Source organism: Myotis nattereri (assembly GCF_964212035.1).
Source record: "Myotis nattereri genome assembly, chromosome: 3".
In the NCBI taxonomy this organism is placed as follows: Eukaryota; Metazoa; Chordata; class Mammalia; order Chiroptera; family Vespertilionidae; genus Myotis; species Myotis nattereri.
In genome coordinates, this window is record NC_138077.1 from 126,496,213 (window position 1) to 126,516,116 (window position 19,904).

General features: G+C 46.4%; 1 protein-coding gene across 1 annotated transcript in view; it reads left to right on the forward strand.

Moving 5' to 3' along the window:
* LY86 (lymphocyte antigen 86) overlaps positions 1-19,457 on the forward strand; it is a 65,511-nt gene extending 46,054 nt beyond the window's left edge. Inside the window, exons 4-5 of the mRNA XM_081087934.1 lie at positions 11,483-11,535; positions 15,399-19,457. Coding sequence (XP_080944060.1) covers positions 11,483-11,535; positions 15,399-15,482 — 137 coding nt within the window. The 3' untranslated portion in view covers positions 15,483-19,457. The remainder of the gene's footprint in view (positions 1-11,482; positions 11,536-15,398) is intronic.
* The last annotated feature ends 447 nt before the right edge of the window (positions 19,458-19,904 follow it).

Here is a 19,904-nt window from a genome sequence, read left to right on the forward strand (position 1 = left end):
AGGCTGAAGAATCCTATAGATGAAAAAATAACTGCTCCCTGATGTATCTTTTGTGTAAATCTGAACTTTCCTGCTTTCACTGTTTGTTCAAAGTGGGGAATACATCATAATTAGATGAATTTCAATGCACGACAGAGTAGATCCCCTGAGAAATGTATTTAAAGTCTGACATGAGATTGTCCACAGGGTGGATATTTTCTCTGATAGCAGCTACAAGATTCTGCAATAATACTGATTTTACATGTACAGATAAGACAAAGATACAAGCATAGCAGGTACTCACATTGGCTCCCTGTCCTTCCTCACTGCTGGAGCATTTCTCATCTGTCCCAGTTCATACTGAACACATGTGTCCGGCCATCCTTGAAACATCTTTAATTGCTGAGCTTTCTCAATCTTTGTAACTATCCAAAATTCAGTCCGAATAGCAATTCAGATTTCATTGGCTAGATTTCTATTGCCTTAGCTATCTATTTTTCTATGTGCTCCTTTTCACAGGTTTATATAATGGAGGACATTTGGAAATTGCCTTAACTTGGAAAAATTCCTGTAAATGCTCTCTGCAAAATGCCTTACACTTTGCATTTCTCTGGTAAAAGACAGGCAAAAGCCACCTTCCAGGCAAGTGCTACCTGGAAGAAGCTCCACCATTAATCTATGCTGATGACCTAGCACCTCCATAAAGCACACCCACAGCCACGCACCCCTACAGGGCGGCCTCGCCTCTCATCTGTTTAACACCCGCTGCACCGGCATTAACGAACGCATGCGCCAGGAGTGCGGTCATTGGTTTGTGCTATAGGAGAAGGCGAAGGCCTCAATTTTAAAGCATGTCTTTACCGGGATAGCACTTCTGTCCTACCTGTTTGTTCACCTTCAATTTCTGGGCCATTAGACCATCTGCTCTATAAGCTCATTTGCTTCAGGCTTTCTGCTCTGCTGGTCCCGCACCTTATCCTCAGTCTCTCCCAACCGCAGCTTCTGGTTCCATCCTTCATCAACTATTGCTAATAGCCCTGATGACAAAGTGGCTTCGGTGGGAACTCGTGGCTTCACTTGCCATGGATGAATCAATAGACCTGCAGGGCGAGTGATGTTCTCTGCCACCTGGGAAATGGCAGTTTCTCCCGCCATCATCATTTGCGCTGCCATTTTGTAGTTGCAGGTAGCATGCTACCAAAACCAATATTATTCTGAAAGAGTGTTCTGTTGCCTGCCGCATCACACTTGCTGCATCGGGAGCAGGGCCCCGCCCAGTCCAGTGGTTCTCCTGCCTGAGCGTCAGCATCACCTGGCAGACTTGCTCCACCACAGACTGTGGGCCCACCCCCAGTTTGCAATTCAGTACAGCTGGAGAGAAGCTGGGGAATCTGCATTTCTCACAAGTCCCCAGTAACTGTTGATCCAGGGACCACGCTTGAGAGCCACCAGCCTAGCACATGATAAGCACAGGGTTTGAAGCTAGACGCACAGAGCTGGACCTCTCCTGCCACTTATCGTTATGTGACTGCAGGCAAGTTCAGCTCTCTGAGCCTCAGTTTCTTCATCTGTACGATGAGGAAAATACGAGCAACCTTACACGACTGTTATAAAGACAAAATGGGATCATCTGGGTGAAGGCGTTAGCACAGAAAGCTGTTTGGCACAGAGGAAGCACTCAATAAGTGATAAATGCTTGCCACTTCCTGCAGCTGATTAGGGAGTTCTCAAGCAAGGGCACTGAGCCCTGAAGTCATCCATCTCTGAGTGCAAGTCTGCGTTTTCACAAGGCCTGGAGAGGCAGTACAGCTTTTGAGGCTTAGAATTTAAGGCCTTTTCCCTCAGAGGTAGCAGAAACTTGACTTTGGTCCAAGCTGCGTGGCCTCTAGCGGCTGACAAAGTGGGGGCTGCAGGCCCACTTGCACCCCTGGGGAGAGAGCCCCATGTGCACTGCTCAGGGAAATGGAGATTGGCGGCACCATCTCCTCAGCCTTCAGCCTCTCTTCTCTTCATGTTTTATTCTTTGTCTGCATACTTCAAAATGTTTCAGGCAGCTGTGGATTCCTTCTTGTGAGTACAGGGTAGCAGCCGCTGCCACAGATTCATAGGGAATCAGCAAAAACAGCAGTTTAGTATTGAATTAACAGAAACTTCCCACTCTTACTCTGTAAAAAATAGAGCTAGAAACAATAGCCACCATAGAAAGGGCACCAGCAGTGACCAAGCCTAAGAGGACTTTTTCTTTCTAAGGACAAAGAAAAACCAAACAAACAAAAGGAAACGCATTGCCTATTACGAAATCCTATAGCCTGGGAGCTTCCCCTCCTTCCTCAAATTGAAGCCTCTCAGTGGGAGCTAATAATACCGGAAAACTACCGTGACATCAGCCGAGTCTCTGCTTTAGTTGAGCTCAGCACATTGAGACTAGTGATGATCTAGGGCCAGAAGCATTTTCCATTTTCTAACACAATACAAGCTCCTTTACAAATCCAGGCCTCCTATGGAATTTCATAAGTTTGCTCAATGACTCGAACACTCACCTGCGTGCAGGAATCATTGGGAAGCTAATTAAGGAGGCTGACTGCCAGCTCCCCACATCACATCAAAGCTCTGATCCCAGGGATCAGTGGGTTTGCATTTTAACAGCTCTGATGTGTGTGGACCCAAGAGGCCCTCAACCTGCAAAAGCCCTGCCCCCTCCAATTCCCCACCCGGCCCTGTGACGTCTATTTCATTATTTCTAATCACATTGCTCTTTCCTGTGGCTGTCCCAGGTTTCTGGAGATCAACTCCATTTCTTCTCCTCTCTCTCCTCCCATCACCATCTCTTCATTTCCATTTCTGGAAATCCAATCAGCCCACCAATTCACAAGTTGTATTTTAAGAGTTAAGTGTTTATCCACAGAAATCCAGAAATAGGTTGATAGAGAAAATAGCTGAAATTCTCTTTCCCTCCTAACTGCCAGAGTTATGTATCTCCTGGAGGGAACTGGGGCAGTAAAGACAGAAAGGTCTTGAAGGAGGAATACAGTTGAAATGAATCATTTCACTTTTTGAGCCTCAGTTCCTCCTCAATGACTTCATAATTGGCACTCTCTCTAGAACGTAGCCACTAGCCACCTGTGGCCACAGAGCTCCAGAAATGTGGCCTGTCCAAAGTGAGATGTGCTCTAAATGTAGAATACACACTGAATTTTAAAGACTTTGTGCAAAATAAAAGTATAAAAATAATTCTAAACATCTTTAATATTTTTATATTGGTTACCTATTGAAAATATAATATTTTAAATATTTGGGTTAAAATACATATATTATTAAATTAATTCTACTTGTTTCTCTTTCCTATTTTCCAAATGTGGCTACTAGAAAATTTTCAATTACATAAATGGCTCACATTATATTTCTGTTGGACAGTGCTAACCTAAATCTGCTCTGTCCAGGTTGGCAGTCACTAGTCACATGTGGCTATTTAAAATAATTTACATTTAAATTAAATTTAAAATTCAGTTCATCAGTCACATTAGCCATATTTCAAGTTCTTAATGGCCACACGTGGCCAGTGGTCACCAGATTTGAGGCTGCAAGCATAGCCGAGCCCATCTCTGCAGAATGCTCTGTTAGGCAGCACTCACCTAGTGCCTTCTATGTTGCTCTAAGTGTTTTTAACAGTCTGTCCTGAACTCATTTGGATTAGTTTATGTTAGCAATTTTACTCTCTAGCTCAGCTGTCGGCCCAAGCACCTTCCATTTTGTCCAAATGTGGACAGCCCCTGTCTTCTCCCAAAGTGGGAGGCTCAGAGCCCCACAGGGCCAGTCCAGGGCATTCATTCTCCTTGCTGCTCTTTGGAGCAAAAGTCATAGAACAGGTTATAGGGTGTTCAGATTTAGCTTCTTGGCTGGGTGGCTCTGTCATCAGAAACAGTTTTCTGGAACTACCCATAGCTCCTATGGGCCCTCATATGAATTAAGAGAAGGTGTACTTTCCACCAGGAAGCGTTCTTAGTTTGGAGTCCTCTCAGCAAAGTCAGAAACAAAAACCTGGGGTGAATAGTTTATTGGAATGTGAGACCAGGAAGCAAGAGGAGCTGAAACCGGTTTGGCTCAGTGGATAGAGCGTCGGCCTGCGGACTGAAAGGTCCCAGGTTCGATTCCAGTCAAGGGCATGTACCGGGGTTGCGGGCATATCCCCAGTAGGAGATGTGCAGGAGGCAGCTGATCAATGTTTCTCTCTCATCGATGTTTCTAACTCTCTATCTCTCTCCCTTCCTCTCTGTAAAAAATCAATAAAATATATATTAAAAAAAAAAAAAAGAGTAGGAGAGGAGCAAGAGGGACTCAGTGCAAAAGGAAGGGCCAAGAAGTGAGGGGTCAAAGAGCTGATGACCTGTGTGGAGAACTTGGGCAACTATAATGTGTGTCTCAGAATTGTCCCTCTGAAGGTTAGGTATCAATGGCTCTAAGTCTTCTAAGTTGAGGATTTCCCTGGGCAATAGAGCCCCTGAACTTCCCCCCATGGGCTGCTTTGCAGCAGACTACTGTGGAGGGGCAAGCACTTGGCCTGGGATACGGCAGAAGTGCAGCTGATGCTCACCACAGCTGGCGTGACGTCAGGCTGGGCAAGGGAATGTGCACAGGATACCAGAAGTATCTGCAGGTGGGAGCCAGCCCAGCCCCAGGCTGCACAGTCCGGCTCAGAGGGACAGGAGCTAGATTTCTGCTCCCACTACCCCCTCGGCCAGGCCGGTCTGTACAGCTGTATGTGGCGTGGCTGCAGGACCACCGCTGAGATGGTGCAGGCAGGGCTATGCACTGCAGGACAGACAAAAAGGACTGCAGCTGCTCTAGAGAATAACAGGAAATACGGCCGGGAGATGAAGAGGAAACTGGCAATTAGGACTAAAAAATATTATAAAATATAAACACTGGACCTGGGCCTATCCTAGAGCTACCTACTCACACTGCCCGGAATCCACTGAAACCTTGAAACCTCAAGGTTCTCCGGCCCCACGGGATTCTGGCACAGGCAGTCACCCTGGAGGCAATGGGCACTCTTCTGAGTCCCCAGCCCCAGGCAAGCTCATTATTAATTTAAATGATGTCTAACCAAGAACTGGCTCTGCACCCTGTGGGACCAGAAATGCAAAAGCCTCCAGGCCAGAGACAGAAAAAAGCAGAGCTCATGGCTGCAGCGAGGAGGAGGTGAGGAGCAGGGGGACTGGCCCCTCCACCTGCCAAATCTGGGGTCTTTTTAAGGAAATACGCAAGGCAGGGAGAGAAAGCCAGACTGTGTTTAGAGCTCACCACAATGGCCTAATACACTCGCTCCCTCCCACTCAGAAGAGGAGACTCTTGGTCTACCTGCAGCATTCTCCCTCCTCCCTCCTCACCCTGGGACCACAGCCCACAGGAGCTGCTGCAATGGGCCTTCCCAGACCCCGAGGTCCCCACTCACAGGAGGACAGGGTGAGGGCTGTGCTCCTCCAGGCATTGCTGTCTCCCAACCCCCGCTGAGCTGGGCAGGTAGGAAACAGGCTCAAATGCTGAATAAATAAATGTGATAATTTTTAAAAACTTGTTCTGAATATACTAATCGACCTATAAATTGAACTCTGTATTATCCTGTCAAGCACCCTCATAATATTTATAAATTGGACATTTTTGTAATAATTTGGAAAATTAGGGAATTTCAATAGAAGGACTAGGAAATGGCAGGAAGGCCATGCATTGGACCAGGCCACATCCTGGTTACTGAGAACAAAGGGCCGGGCGGCAGCCCGAGTCTCATGTCAGTCTAACCCAAAACCCTCTGTGATGTTTCATCTTCACAATTTTCAAGTCAATTTCCTCTCTAAAAGACTCTATGTGCCAACCACACAATGATCTGGGTCAAAAGGCCTATTCACAGAAATGACTTCAGGTCTTCAGAGCCAGAGGGTGAATTCCTTTAATTCACTGTACATTTAAACTGCTAATGATTTTAAATGAAGGAAAGAAAGAAGTGGTAGAGATATACTAGGGCTCTTTTTATAGTACTGGGGTGTGAAAATGTTAATTAAAGGAATCACAGAATCAGAGAGGATCTGAGGAAGGAAGGAAGGAAGGAGCAGGAATTTAATTTTAGGTGTTGTTTCATCAGGTTAAAAAAAAAAAAAAGACAGTTTCATGCATTGCTTGCAGCAATGCTCATGACTTCATGGGCCCCCAGAACAGCTCCTGTTGAAATGGTAAAGTGTTTGATTTAATAACTCCCTCTCACCTCAGTAAAGAGCCCATTAATAGTGAAGAGCACAAATTAGTAAATTACCAAATCTTTGAACATTAAATGAGCAAAAGGTTTGATATCATTCCCATGGTATTCTTCAAAGAGCCATGCTCAGCCTTTTTACTTAAGCAGAAATTTAAAAAGGAAAAAAAAACAAAAGAAAAAGAAAGGGCAGCAACAGGTCTTAGTTGTGTACATTGGCTTGGCAAAAAGCTCCCAAACCTGGTCTCACTCTGTTCCTCCGCAGCCGCCGAGTGAGCCCTCATACGTCACATCCAGGAACAATAATATAACAAATGATTACTATTTCTACCCTTACAGGGCACCCCACTTTGCTCAGCAAGTTCGCATACAAGTTCTTAAGTCCTCTTAATGCCCCTCAGGAGAGGGGCCCTATTTATATTCTGCAGTTAGGAAGCTGAGTCACACAATGGTTAAGCAAATGGCCCACCAGCACTTAGTTAGTGACTAGGAGGGGTGGGTCCTGATCCCAAGTGTGTGCCTCCTAGGTCAGGTCGTCAGCATGATGCCACTTTAGAACAGTAAGCAGAAACATAAGTAGGTATGACACATGCCCAAGAGCATCCAGTCGGACCAGACATGGACGGGAACACTCAGTCCCCATCCTTGGACTTTGCTCTTGAGCCACACTGTGTCCCCTACCCTGATGTCCAGCATGAGTGATTTTTTATTGGTTCATGCCCTCAGCAGTCAAAATCCCTGAGTTTCAGAAGGTAAAACCTATTCTAGTCAACAAAAACAAAGACATTTTCTCAAAAGGAATCACAGAATCAGTGAGAAGGCTGCTATGCCAGGCAGAAAGTGGGCAGCTCTAGAGCTTGGTGAGTTGAAATGAAACAAACCATCTCTCGCCAGAAGAGATTGGTCCTGGGTCTCTCTGTCCCTCTCTCAGAGTGTCCTGGCTTGGGTCAGAGAGTACCCACTGGGGAAGAGATTCTTTCCTAAAATAAAATCATGTACTGGTAGCTGGGGCACTGTGTTGCCCAATTCCAGAGGGCACCATAGATTCAATGTGAATGGTCTGCCCTCAGGTTGCAACACGCCAGCAGTACAAATGAATCCCAGACCGCCCCTCTGAACCCTCTGCACCTGTGATGTACACTACCCCCACACACCACTGACTTCTCACAGTTAACGTCTGTATAGCTTAATTATTGCTTCTCCTGGTGCACTGGAAGATTATTAAGGACAAGATCCAGAATGTTAACATCTCTGTTTCAAATACCACACAATATAGAGTAGTAATTTCCAATAAAACTCCCCATATCCATACCCAAATATATACTTCCTTTTAAACATGACTGGACCAGTACATAGAGTGCCATAAAATGGGGGCGTCAGCCATCTGGCACACGCTGCATGTGCATGTGGTCCTTAAGGAAGGATCTATATGCTGAGGACATGGGCATTTAACAGAAGCCAAAGTCTGTACTAAGAACGATCTCCTGCTAAAAGTTCAGCCTCAGATGGCCCCAGGGAAGCCTTTTAAAGGAATATTATCCCCACCCTCCTGGTATTGTTCCACGTGGACAGCTGCTCTTGCCCCAGTATGCTGCCCCTGGCCCAAAGTCCCTTTTAATATGGAGAGTTTGATCTGTCTCTAAATATTTACTGAACAGGTCCTGTGTGAAGCAGGAAGTCTCTGTGTCATTAAAAGCGCTCAGTAGCTAACAGCAATAAGCATTTATCACCTCCTTCCTCCTCCACCATCCCTCCTCCCTCATACCTGGTCGGTTGTTCTGAGTGACTCATTCCCTAACCCAGCCTCTTGTGTCAGCACATCCCAGGCCCAGACACTTCCAGAGGGATACAATAGCAAGAGCAAGAATGAAGTTGGTTGGCAAACCCATGTCCTGACTCTGGATCTGCTCATACAGTAACCTCATTCAATAACCATATATTGCACCTGGCTGTGTGTCAGACTCTGTGCAATGTGCTCGGAACCATGCAAACAAGAAGGCACAGAAGCCCAGTCTAGTGAGTAAAGCAGGCCCGGAAGCAAATGATTACAATTCCAGGTGGTCAGTGATTCAAATGGTTCCCATAATACTCTTGTCTACTGTCATATCCAGTACCTAGAATAATACCTGGTTTATAACAGATGGACCCCAGTCATGTGGATTGGTGGATGAATATATTAAAGGTTAACGCTTAATGATTGCTTACCATGTGCCAGGTGCTGTTATAAGAGTTTTACATATATTAACTCATTTGATGTTCACAAGAACCCTGTGAGATAGCTGTTATTATCACCCACATTTCCTAATAGGGAAACTGAGACACAGAAAGGTTGGATGACTCGCCCAGTTAGTAGGAAGAAGAGCCAAGATTCAGACCCAGCCAGGATAGTCTGGCTCCAGAGTCTCTGCTCTTAGCCTCTGCTTATAATATGCTCCGTGCACAGTGCGGGAAGACAGTCACCATCTGAGGAACTGGACAAGGTTCCATCCTTTCTCCTGACTTAATGTTGACATGGATGGCCCACCCAGCACCATGATACCTCGGTTCTTCAACTTCCTTACTTCTAATAACCATTTCCATCATTCTCCTGCAACTGCTCTCTCCCATAGCAGCCCTGCATCCTGTCATTGCCAGTAAATGCTCTACTTCTGAAATCTGAGTCCAGCCTTCTGACCTCGGGCTTCACCATATCCTTCCAGCTTAGCTATTCTATGACCTTAATTGCAATACTGGAAACTTCATTCAACAGACTCCAACATTGTTTTTGCTATTAACCAACTCCTCCTGCCTTCATTTTTTTCCTTACCCTCCTTAGATCCCATGCTGTTATGATAAGCTTTTCCCTGTGTCTATTCCTAGTATCCTTGCCTTTCTCTCCTTATCATTTTTGTCCAGTAAAACTCTAATCCAACCATCTACCCTCTCTATTTTTGCATCGGAGCTACTGAATGTTGCTGAGAAAATATAAATCTTAGCCAACCAGAGAATCTTTAAATTCATAGCCACAAGTCTCAAAAAAAACCAAAAAACAAAAAACACACTCAACAACGTTGCCTAGTAGTCCTACTGTGTTTTTCAAGTAAATTTCTTCCCCACTCTCCATAACTATTTTATGCCATCTTCTTGCTCCTCAGTGGATCAGAGTAGTCACCCTCAGGTTTTCCTTACATCTCTGCCCATGACCTTCACTGAAAAAAACAAAAAACAAATAAAAACAAACAAAAACAAAACAGAAGTAATCATTTTGGAGCCCAGCCATTGGTCCACTGGCAAATCTACAAATCTATCCATATCTGAACCTGTTCTACTGTCTTTTCAACCTCATAACTATGGGAGCAATCTTTGTGCTCCCCTCAAAGGCAAATCCCTTCCCTCTCATCTTCCTAAACACTTCATTCCTTCAGTTATTTCCTCTCTTCTGCATCTTCAATCCCTCTCTTTCTACAAGATAATTCCCTTCAAATTACAAACATGGAGCAATATCTCCTGTCTTAAAGAAGCCACCCAACCCTACACTCTCCTCTAATTGTTGTTCATTTCTTTTCTGCTTCTCTCTATAGAAAAACTTTTTTACTTTCTTACCTCCATATCACTCTTCAACCCACCCTATTTGGGCATTTGTTCTCACTTCTCCAATGATCTTGTCAAGGTCACTAAATAACATCCAAATTGCCAAATCTATTGCAAATTTTTGTCCTTAAACAAATTTTTGAATATCATTCAACACAGTTGGTAATACCCTCCTTTTTTAATTGATTAGAGAGAGAAAGAGAAACATTGACATGAGAATGAAACATCAATCAGTTACCTCTGGAATGTGCCCCAACCAGGGATCAAACCCACAACCTGAGTATGTCCCCTGACCAGGAATCAAACCTGCCACCTTTTGGTGATGGGATGATGCTCCAACCAACTGAGCCACACCCTCCTCTTTTGAAGAATATCCATCTGGCTTCTTTGATCCACTTCTGATTGCCCTCCTCTCCACATCTGTTCCTTCTTGATTGCCTTGGCTGGCTTCTCCTCTGTCCCTCTCCTGGACGTTAGAGGGCCTCAGGAGTGGTTCTGGCTCTTCTCCCTTTTCTACCTATTAATTTTATTTTCCTGGGAATGGAGGGGGGGTGCTCTCATACTGTCCTATGTCCTTATCACCATATACATATCAATGACTCCAATATCCATACTCTATCTCTAACCTCTTTCAAAAATTCCAGATTCATGTATCCTACTACTCTCAAGGTCCCTTAATAATCACCCCAAAGATAATCACTGGGGTATTATCTTTAATCACTGTCCCTACGCAAAGGTCTTCCTCCCTAGGCTCTCCTATCTCAGTAAATGACACCCCTATCTACCCAGGTGCTCAAGCCTAAACTCTCCTTTGCCCTTACTCCACATGCAACTCATCAGTATGTCCTGTCTCCCAGTGTAGTCATGATTTTATTCATTCTTCTCCATCACCACCCTCATGCTTCACTATCCATCACTCTCCGTAGCCACTGAATGGCCTCCATTCTAGGCCTCTGCACACATTTGTCATTTGACTTTTTACCACTTTTTTACACGGGCCCTTTTGTTCACTACACTTCAGCACTCTCATCTCCCTCTCTCCTTCCTTCCCAAACTCTTGTCCATAGCAGGGCCTTTGTCCTCTTTCTGGTGCCCTGGGGTTCTCTTCTCCCAGATCTTTAAATGGTCACCTCACTCTCCTCCCTCAGGGCTTAGCTCCAATGTCATCTCCTTAGAGACACCTTCCCTGACCAGCCATCCTATCAAACATGGTGTCTCCAGTACACACCTTTAGAAACATTTACTGCGTGCTTCCCAGACATTGGTGCTTTCCAATGATTACTTCTTTTCTTTTTCACAGCTTGATGAAGTGAGCACTGTTATTGTCATTATTATATTCATCTTAAAAACAAGGAAACTGAGCCCAAGGTGGTAATAACTGTCCAAGGTCAAACTGTCTTCAGAGATGGTTTCCGGATTTAACCCTGCTCAGCCTAGCCTCAGCCTGGCCTCTTAACCATCACACCACCTGCCTGGCTCGCCTTACCTGATGTCTCCTTCCAGCACTTTTTACATCCTAGCTACTGTTTATGTGCTGTCAGTGTCCTCATTAGAATATCAGCAGTGTTTGGACAAAGATCTTTTTCTTCACCACTGGATCCCCAGGGCACAGTGAGCACAGAAAATATGAGAAATCATTTTTGTTTTAAATGGTTGTATAACACTATGTATGTTTTGTTTATTTTTCAGAGCAGATTTATTATGCTGGCCCTGCCACTAATCTTGGATTTGAAATTCCCAAGGTAAGGTTTTGTTTTTCCATTTTGTTTTGTTACTTAATTATTATATTGAGCAGTTTCTCCAAGGAGAACAGAAGAATGGGGGTAGAGGAGAAGGAGGTGGGGGAGGAGGAGGAATAGGGAATTCAACAGTTAACCCTTCATAGGCCACCAGTAAGAAAACCCTCTTTCAGCAAAGCTGGTACCTCATAGTGGGCAATTTCAAATGTTTGATGAACTGGTTTTGTCATTTTGGTATTTGACATTTTATGTCATGTCAGACCTTTGGGGATCCTCTAGGTCAACACCTCCTGCATAGAGGGATGTGTCCCTTCAGGGCTGCCCTGCCTGTGGGGACTCCATGTAACTGCAGCTGCTGGGGTGTGGGAGGCAGGCACAAGCTGGCTGTCTTTAGCGCTCAGTAAGGCTGGCCTTTCAGAGAAAGGAATAAACACGACCACGAGGGCTGACAGGTGCCCCAGTTCGCATCCTTACACTGCTATTCAGGGGCTGCCACTGAGTAAATAACGTGTCCACATCCTGAGTGTTCACAGGAGAGCCTAACAGTTAAGAGTAGAATTTTCCACTAATTCCATTTTTCTCAAAACCATGTGATTTTATTAGATGGCTGCATGCAAACAGCTCTGACATAAGTAATACATTTTCAATATGCTACTTCCCAGAGAACCTTATGGGACAACATAAAAATAATCAGAAACAAATGTAATAATCTTAATTTTTTTGTTTTTAACATCATCGTTTTTGTCCTCCAAAAGGGTCTCCTTCTTCATAAAAAATTCGTTTAATTTCATTTCATTTCTCTTGTGTTTCCTTTCTATCCTAGCCTCTGGTTCCTAAGGTCAAAGCTGTGGTGTCTGTAGGCCATCTGGGACCTTCACCAGCATCGCTAGAGTAGCTGGGAACTCCCCCCCATCCCCCCGGGTTTTCTTCTCCAGAGCTTTTTCTGCAAGCTTTCAGTATAATATGCAAATTCCTTCATTTCTGAAATGTGGGGTCTAAATTCTCCAGATAGCTTTTTCTATAAATTTTTGCTATTTGAATTCTTTTTCCTTACTCATTTTCTTTCTGATACCCCCCCCCCCCCCCCAACACACACACTGGAGATTGACTTAAAATTTGCAAACAATTGACTTTAATCTTGCATTATTAGCTTTTTTTTTTTTTAAATAAACCAATTTCTGTTAGCAATTGCTATGAAAGGGGAAAGAACCCTTTATACTCATGGAATCCCTCTGAAATAAAATTTACCAGAGCTGTACAAAGCTTCATTGCCAGGAAAAAGGCTCAATGAGATTATTTCCCAACATGAGGGCAAAGATGCAGTCAGGTCTCCTGGCCCTGGTCTGGGTGTTTGAGCATCTATTGACTATCTTTGCCTGGTCCTCTTGCCTCCTCCTCTTCTGAGGCCTGGGCCTGGGAAGCAGAAACCTGGCCAGCGCTATTCCCCCAACCCCCACCCCACAGCCTGCTGACACCTTGCCAGACCCAACAGGGGAAATAACCCAAGTGGGACACATGCGGCCTGTCACATAAGCAGCAGAGGCAGCTGGAGGCTTAATCCCCACGTGGGCTCCCATGCTGGCCGAGGACCAGCTGCGGTCAGCTCAGGGTACCTGGCTGACGGCCAGCCTGCAAGGCTCAAAGGCTTCCCTTCCTAATATGGGACAGACACAGTGCGAAGCCTTTTGGTTTGAAAAAAAATCCCCTCCTCCCACCAAATCCCCTGGGGATGGGCTCTGTGCTAATTCTGTACCAGCTTGGCTGAAAACTTCCGCTCAGCAGTCCATCTTCGGTGTCTCGGTATTCTTTACTTTTCATAAGCGGTGCCTGGGCCCAGATGGAAGCCCGCCTGGGCCCTGCATCTCTCTGCGACTGCTGTTTTCTGGATTAGAGCTCAAGATCCTTGGGCCTCCAAAGCACATGGACAACTTGTAGGTACAGCCCGAACTGCATAAGTGCCAGGGACTGCATGTTCCTAACTCACACATTCGGTGCTAGTCTCAACAGCAGAAAGGCCACCGTTCTGTCCCTTGTCCCTCTGCTGCCCCCTGTCTTCTAGCATGTCCTTCCACCTGCCTAGAGTCGGGCACAGTTGCCTAAATACTACTGCTTCTTAAGCCAGAGTATCCATAGCTTGTAGTTCATAATCTAGAAACCCTTCCTTCAAATACTACATCTGACATTAGGCTTATAAAGCAATAATAAAAACTTTATTTTGTTTTCAATAATTTTATAGGGTATGGACATAAATGCACATGGGCAGTTAAAAGAAAAATAGATGGTGATAATTAAACATAATCAGATGCAAATTTGAGCTGGTTTTTACTCATAATTACTTCTCTTTTACACTGCTTTGGTTAAATTCCTGACACTGCTCCTGTAACCGCAGCTGCTCCACATGTGAGCAGTCAGACCCACGGGAGCCTATACAGCACAGAAGCCTCGAGCTGAATGGTGCCTGGGGTGTTCCAATCAATCCCCATGCCCAAGACACCATCCCAAGTGGAACCTGGGTGTCTCAAATACAGTTTTCAGTGGGGGGAACCCGCTTGCTCCTGGACCTCTGCTAATTGCTAGGAAGTTGTTCTCTTCTAACAAAAACTGCCTTTCATGCGACTTCTACCCGGCAATCTGATTTACCCTTCCCTCTGGCTTACACAGATTGGACCCCTTTCCTTCCTCCCGTGACAGGCGCGTCGAAGATGTGCCAGGAGCCTCCTGCATCCTTCCCTCTTGGGCCCTTGCCCTGCTTAGTGTTGCCGCTGCCCGCCCCAAGCTTTTCCTCTCCAGACTGCTGAGTCTACAGACACTTGCCACGTGGACCTGTGGGGGCTGGGCAGGGCTTCTGCTGGGAGCAAAGCAGATGTGGTTCACCCCTGGGTTCTTTCTGCAGCTCCACACAGGCCTGCGCAGCAGCCACTATCACAGACAGAAGGATCCCTCTGTGGAGTGCTGTGGCCAGAAAGGAAACCTAAAAGACAGCGATGCTTTTTCTGACAGAGGATGTTGGTTTCATAGAGTTGAATTTTGCTCCCCGAGAGGTCTTCCCTGTCTCAGCGAATGACACTTTATCCTTCTACTTGCTCAGGCCAGAATCCTTGGAGTCACCCTTCACCCCTCTCTCTCCCACCCACATGGGTTTCCTTAGTAAATCATACCAACTCTTCTTACAAAATCTACCCAGAACCCAACCCCCACTCCCTGTCCACCAGCAGCTCCAAATCAGCATCTCTCACCTGGTTTGCTGAGTCGCCTCCCACCTGCCCTTCCTGCTGCCCCCTCTCTCCCTGCAGCCTCGGGCTAGAGGCAGCCACAGGGACCTGTTAACATGCACCAGGTCAAACCATTCCCCCAGGAAAAACACTTCATGACCTCCATCCCTTGCAGGGCTGAAGGCAGCATTCCCATGGCCAGTGAGACCTCCCTGACTTCATCTCCTCTCCCTGCCCCTGGGGTTCCCTCTCCCTGACCCCCACTGAACACTTCACTGGTCCTTAACCTCGCCCCAAGCAGCATGGCGGCCCCTGCACCTTCTCCACGGGTCTGCCTTAACCACCCTACTTAAAATTGCAAGCCATCCCTAGCCCCATCCCGCCTGCCCTGCCCAGCTCTGCCCCGCACTCCCACCACCCCTTCCTGTGTAATGTCAGCATGTGACACACCTCATACACAGCTAGTGACCACATGTGCCGTCTGCCTGTCCAGTGAGCCACAGGCTTCACAGGGCGGGGTTCGGTTTGTCTGCTTCTACTTTCTCCCCAGGGTCCAGAGCAGTGCCTCACATGGAAGGTGCTCGATGACTCTTTATTGAGTGGTCGATTACTCTATGGCTCACACACCTCATGCTCTCCTTGTGTCCCTTGCAGGGAGAACACCAGGTTTTGCTGAAACTGTATAATGAAAACCATTCCATGGTGGCCTGTGCCAATGCGACCATCATTTGCTCCTGAGCAGCTCAGTAGCACAGCAGCCTTGTCATGTGGAAATTCCAGGCATCTCCAACTGAACCTACCGTGTAAGCAGAACCTCTGCGAGAAGGCTTGCTGAAGCCACAGGTGCTGACTTAGCCCAGCACCTTGGGCCCCAGACTCCACATGTGGAATGAAGCGCCCAAAATCACCTGCTTCTAAGGATCCTCCTGGTAGTCACTAAGCAGCCCTGAGGGCCCATCCTTCTGTAAGTGGGCACCTCACACCAGACGCCCTGCTGCAGCTCCCTAGGAGTACTTCCTCAGGTACCAGAATAAAGAAAGCTGGCCGACAGTCGGTCATGGTTCTTCACAGAATCTGAGTACAGTCCTGTAGTTATGTCATTTCCTGCAGACACAGCGCCGGGGCCTGGTGCAGCATGGGTGGTTCTAAGGTGGTTCTCAACCTTCCTAATGCCGCAACCCTTTAATACAGTTCCTCATGTTGTGGTGACCCCCAATTTCATTGTTACTAATTGAACATAATTAAGGCATAGTGATTAATCACAAAACAATATGTAATTATATGTGTGTTTTCCGATGGTCTTAGGCGACCCCTGTGAAAGGGTCGTTCGACCCCCAAAGGGGTCGCGACCTACAGGTTGAGAACTGCTGCTCTAAGAGATTCTGGAGGATGGTGGCCCTGCTAAAGCTAGTGCACTGGGGAAACATGCCTATCCTTCTGCTGGGAAAGCCGCGCCCTGGACCTCAAGGGCAGAGAAGCTGATGAAACCTCATAAAGAGTGACATCAAAGTCTTATTTGATGGATAGCTGCAGAGCTATGTACCAGGCCCTGCGCTCAGCCTGGTACTCCAGGGAGCAAAGCAGGCACTGTCCCTGCCTTCCTGGTGCTTGCTGTCCCCTACAATATTACAAAGCCACATGTCAGCCAGTGGACACAGTTATTCACACACAGAAGCACCTCAGTGCCCTCTGTTATGAGCAGGTGGCCTGCCTGATGTCAGACCAATTTTGGCAGCCCCGTCTTCTCCTGTCCCGGCACCTGCAGAACCGATTGGTGGGCCCCACAGCCCCTTTGCCATTCTGAGTCTTCTCCAACCCCCCTTCCTATGTCCCTGGGCCCAATGCCTGTCTGTCCTGTTGTCCTGCAAAGGGGCTGGAGATAGGTGACTGGGTTGACTTTACCATTTGCAGATTTTTTCTATCCATTACAGTGCCACTATATTAGAGATTAAAGAGGAAAACATGCCATCGTTTTAAAAAGTTTATTGCTGTCAATTACTGTCTGCATATAATTAAACTACCTAGAATAGCAATCCATAAATACTTGGTGAATCCAAACTTTAAAACCAGAATCTGAGGCTCTTTGAGATTATAGAGAGACGAAATTACAGTGTGGCCTGCCTGTGCCCCTAAGTGCTCAGGAGGAAAGACCAGCTGTGGCCGTGCCAGGCTCAGGAGACAACTGCTGACCACACACAGGGTGATACTGCTACGCACACAAAAAGCAAGCTGAGTTTCTGACCCTTACGGTTCCCTCTAGCAAGACTCTCCCCTGCACCCTCTTCAGTAAGCATCCCTATTCTAGCAAAGGCCTGGGGTAGATTCTGGGTACCCACATGTGCCAGCCACTAGGTCAGCTGTCAGCCTTCCAACGACGGGCCGAGGAATAGGGACAGCTCACTTCTTATTGTTCTACAGCTCAGCTGTTGCCTTTCCTATGTTTTGCCCTCTTCTTAAAAATTCAACAGTGTGTGTGTGTGTGTGTGTGTGTGTGTGTGTGTGTGTGTGTGATTGAGAGTTTCAGATGCTATAGGTGTGGGTTAAACAAGGATTTTCATATGCGGAGCTAACCTTGGCCATGACTGCATGCACAGCAGTTGCACTAAGGGTGTTGTGATCTGAGAGAAAAGGAAAGTGTTTCTCTGGCCCAAAATATATCTGTTCTTAGTGTCCTGCCCTGGGCCTTAAATTTCACTTTGAGTTTCACTCTTGCAAACTGAGAAAATTACCCACTGTCTACAAGTCTCCTGTTAAAATACAAAGTCCTGGTGGGAGAAACGCCCAAAATCATGATCACTCTTTAACCCTCTGGAAGAACAGAGTGACTGGGATGAAGTTGGGAGCTGCCCTCCGGAAGCAGGAGGCATTGAGGAGCTGGCAGCTCCAGGCAAGCTCTCTTAGGTGAACCGTCTATGTGTGCACCTGGGGGTGGGGGCGAGTGTGCACCATCTGTGTGTGCATCTGGGGGTGGGGGCGAGTGTGCACCATCTATGTGTGCACCTAGGGGTGAGGGTGAGTGTGCATGAACAGAGAACTTACTTTACTTTTCATTTTCTCATAAACAAAGTTTGCTACTGTTTCAAAAACATCATCAAGAATTCCAAAGTTTCTCCTCAATAAACTTCCCTAAAAACAGTGAGTCGGTTTAAGATTATGCTACGCCCCCAGAACCAAAGGACGCTGCAGAAACCAGCCAGCCCGTCACCATGGTGCCACAGACCTCCTTTATATTTTAAGGGAAATTGTAACTCTCTGTGTTTACTTTTTTTTTTTTTTTAAGGAAATGCCGGTGCCCAAGGGAAGCTTCGCCAGGCTAGTGTTCAGCAGAATGCTGAAGATTCCTTTGGGACAGTGTGATCACATCTTTCAACCTGTTTGGTCTCTGAGAAAAAAACCCTTTCAAACTGGCTTGCACACATGGGGACCTCTGGGCCCCTGTGACTGCCCAGCTGCAGGGTTCAGGCTCAGCCGTGGTTTGCTGCAGCGGATCACACTGTCCTCAGCATTTCACCCCTATTTCTCTATAATTCCTTCGCCTCTCACCTCCCTAAATATTGGTTTCACCCTCAAACAGTCTTTCCTATAACTGCAAATAATTTCACATGTCCAAAGTACAAAAAAAATGAGAGACAACCTTATCCAAAATGCTGTCATTCATTCTGAGTGCAAGGTCTAGGGTCACATGACTACTCCTGGCCAGTCACTTTGGCCTGGCACTGATTGGCTTAGCCTAAGTCACATGGCCCACCCCCAGAGCTGGACTGATGTTAGTCCCTCTGGAACCAATTTCGCTAAGTGGAAACTGGGGGGAAAGGGGAGTGAAAGAGGTAAAGAAATAAGAGGGGAGGGATACTAGAGTCCAGAACACAACTAGAATTAGGCCAGTTTCTGTTCTAACTTCCCTAGCTATTAACTCAGCAAGTGACTTAAATTCTCTGAGCCTCAGCTTCTTCGTCTGTAAGTGTGGACAATAATAATACCTACCTTATAGGAATACGGTGAAAATCAAATGAGAAAATGCATGCAAAGTGCTTGGAACAATGCCTGCATGTAACTTGAAGTGAGTGACTGTTCTAAGCTGGTGCCTAATCTCTTAAAGCTGCTATAATAAAAATACCATAAGCCAGTGACTTTATTTAAATCACAGAAATTTATTTCTCACAGTTCTGGAGACTGGGAAGTCCCTGGTCACGGCGCAGGCCGGTTTGGTGTCTGGGGAGGGCCTGCTCCCTGGTGCACAGGCAGCTGTTTTCTCACTGGGTCTTCAGCTGGTGGGAGGGGGGAGGGAGCTCAGGGCCGGGGTGGGGGTGGGGTGCCCTTCTAGAAGGGCACTAGTTCCCTAATCACCTACAAAGGCTCGCTTCTGAATACCAGCACCCTGGGAGGTAGGCTCTCAACAAGTTGACTGGTGGGTCCCTAAGGGCCGGGTGTTCCCCTGTAGAGCTGAAGCCTCTCCTAGTTACTGGGCTGCTCCAGCCACAGCCCACAGTCCCCGCCCCAGGCCTGGATGGTGCCTCGGCGCCCTGATTTCTTCTAAATGGAGCTGGTTTTATTAGACCTGGGGTGGAGTCTTATTTGCTGAGCTGTGTGCTTTGACCATTAATTTGGAAAAGAATTTAAGGGAAACATTCAAATATAAATTTTCCCCCAAACAGAAGATAACTGGGCCAAAAGAGCCTAGGAAAGAAAATGTGTGTAATTTTTAATTAAACTTGTTTTAAAAAGAAAAGAAAAAAGATATATGTCCAAGATGTGAAGAACTAAATGTAACATCTGCAACTTTAACAATTACATCTGCCTTCAAAAGAAATAAAAATAAATAAATAACCCAAAATAGCTAGTGAGAGAACGGAAAGGGCCATGTCCTGATTTCAGGGGACTCGTTCGGGAGAGGGAGCTCGTCGAGCCGGCAGGGAAACTTCAGACTTGCACCAGCTGCATGGCTCCCAGTCAGCAAACACGCTCCTGCCTAATTCCCGACCCTTTTATCTGGCCGAGGTGGCTCCAGAGGAGTGGGAAAGAGCTATTCACTTCTAGTTAGTAAATAACGTCAGTTGTTCCTTCTGGAACAGAAGCCTTCAGCTGCCTTCAAATGGACCAGCCTGAATTGTTTTCTCTCCTCAATAACCAGCTTTTCTTTAACATGTATGACAAGACGGA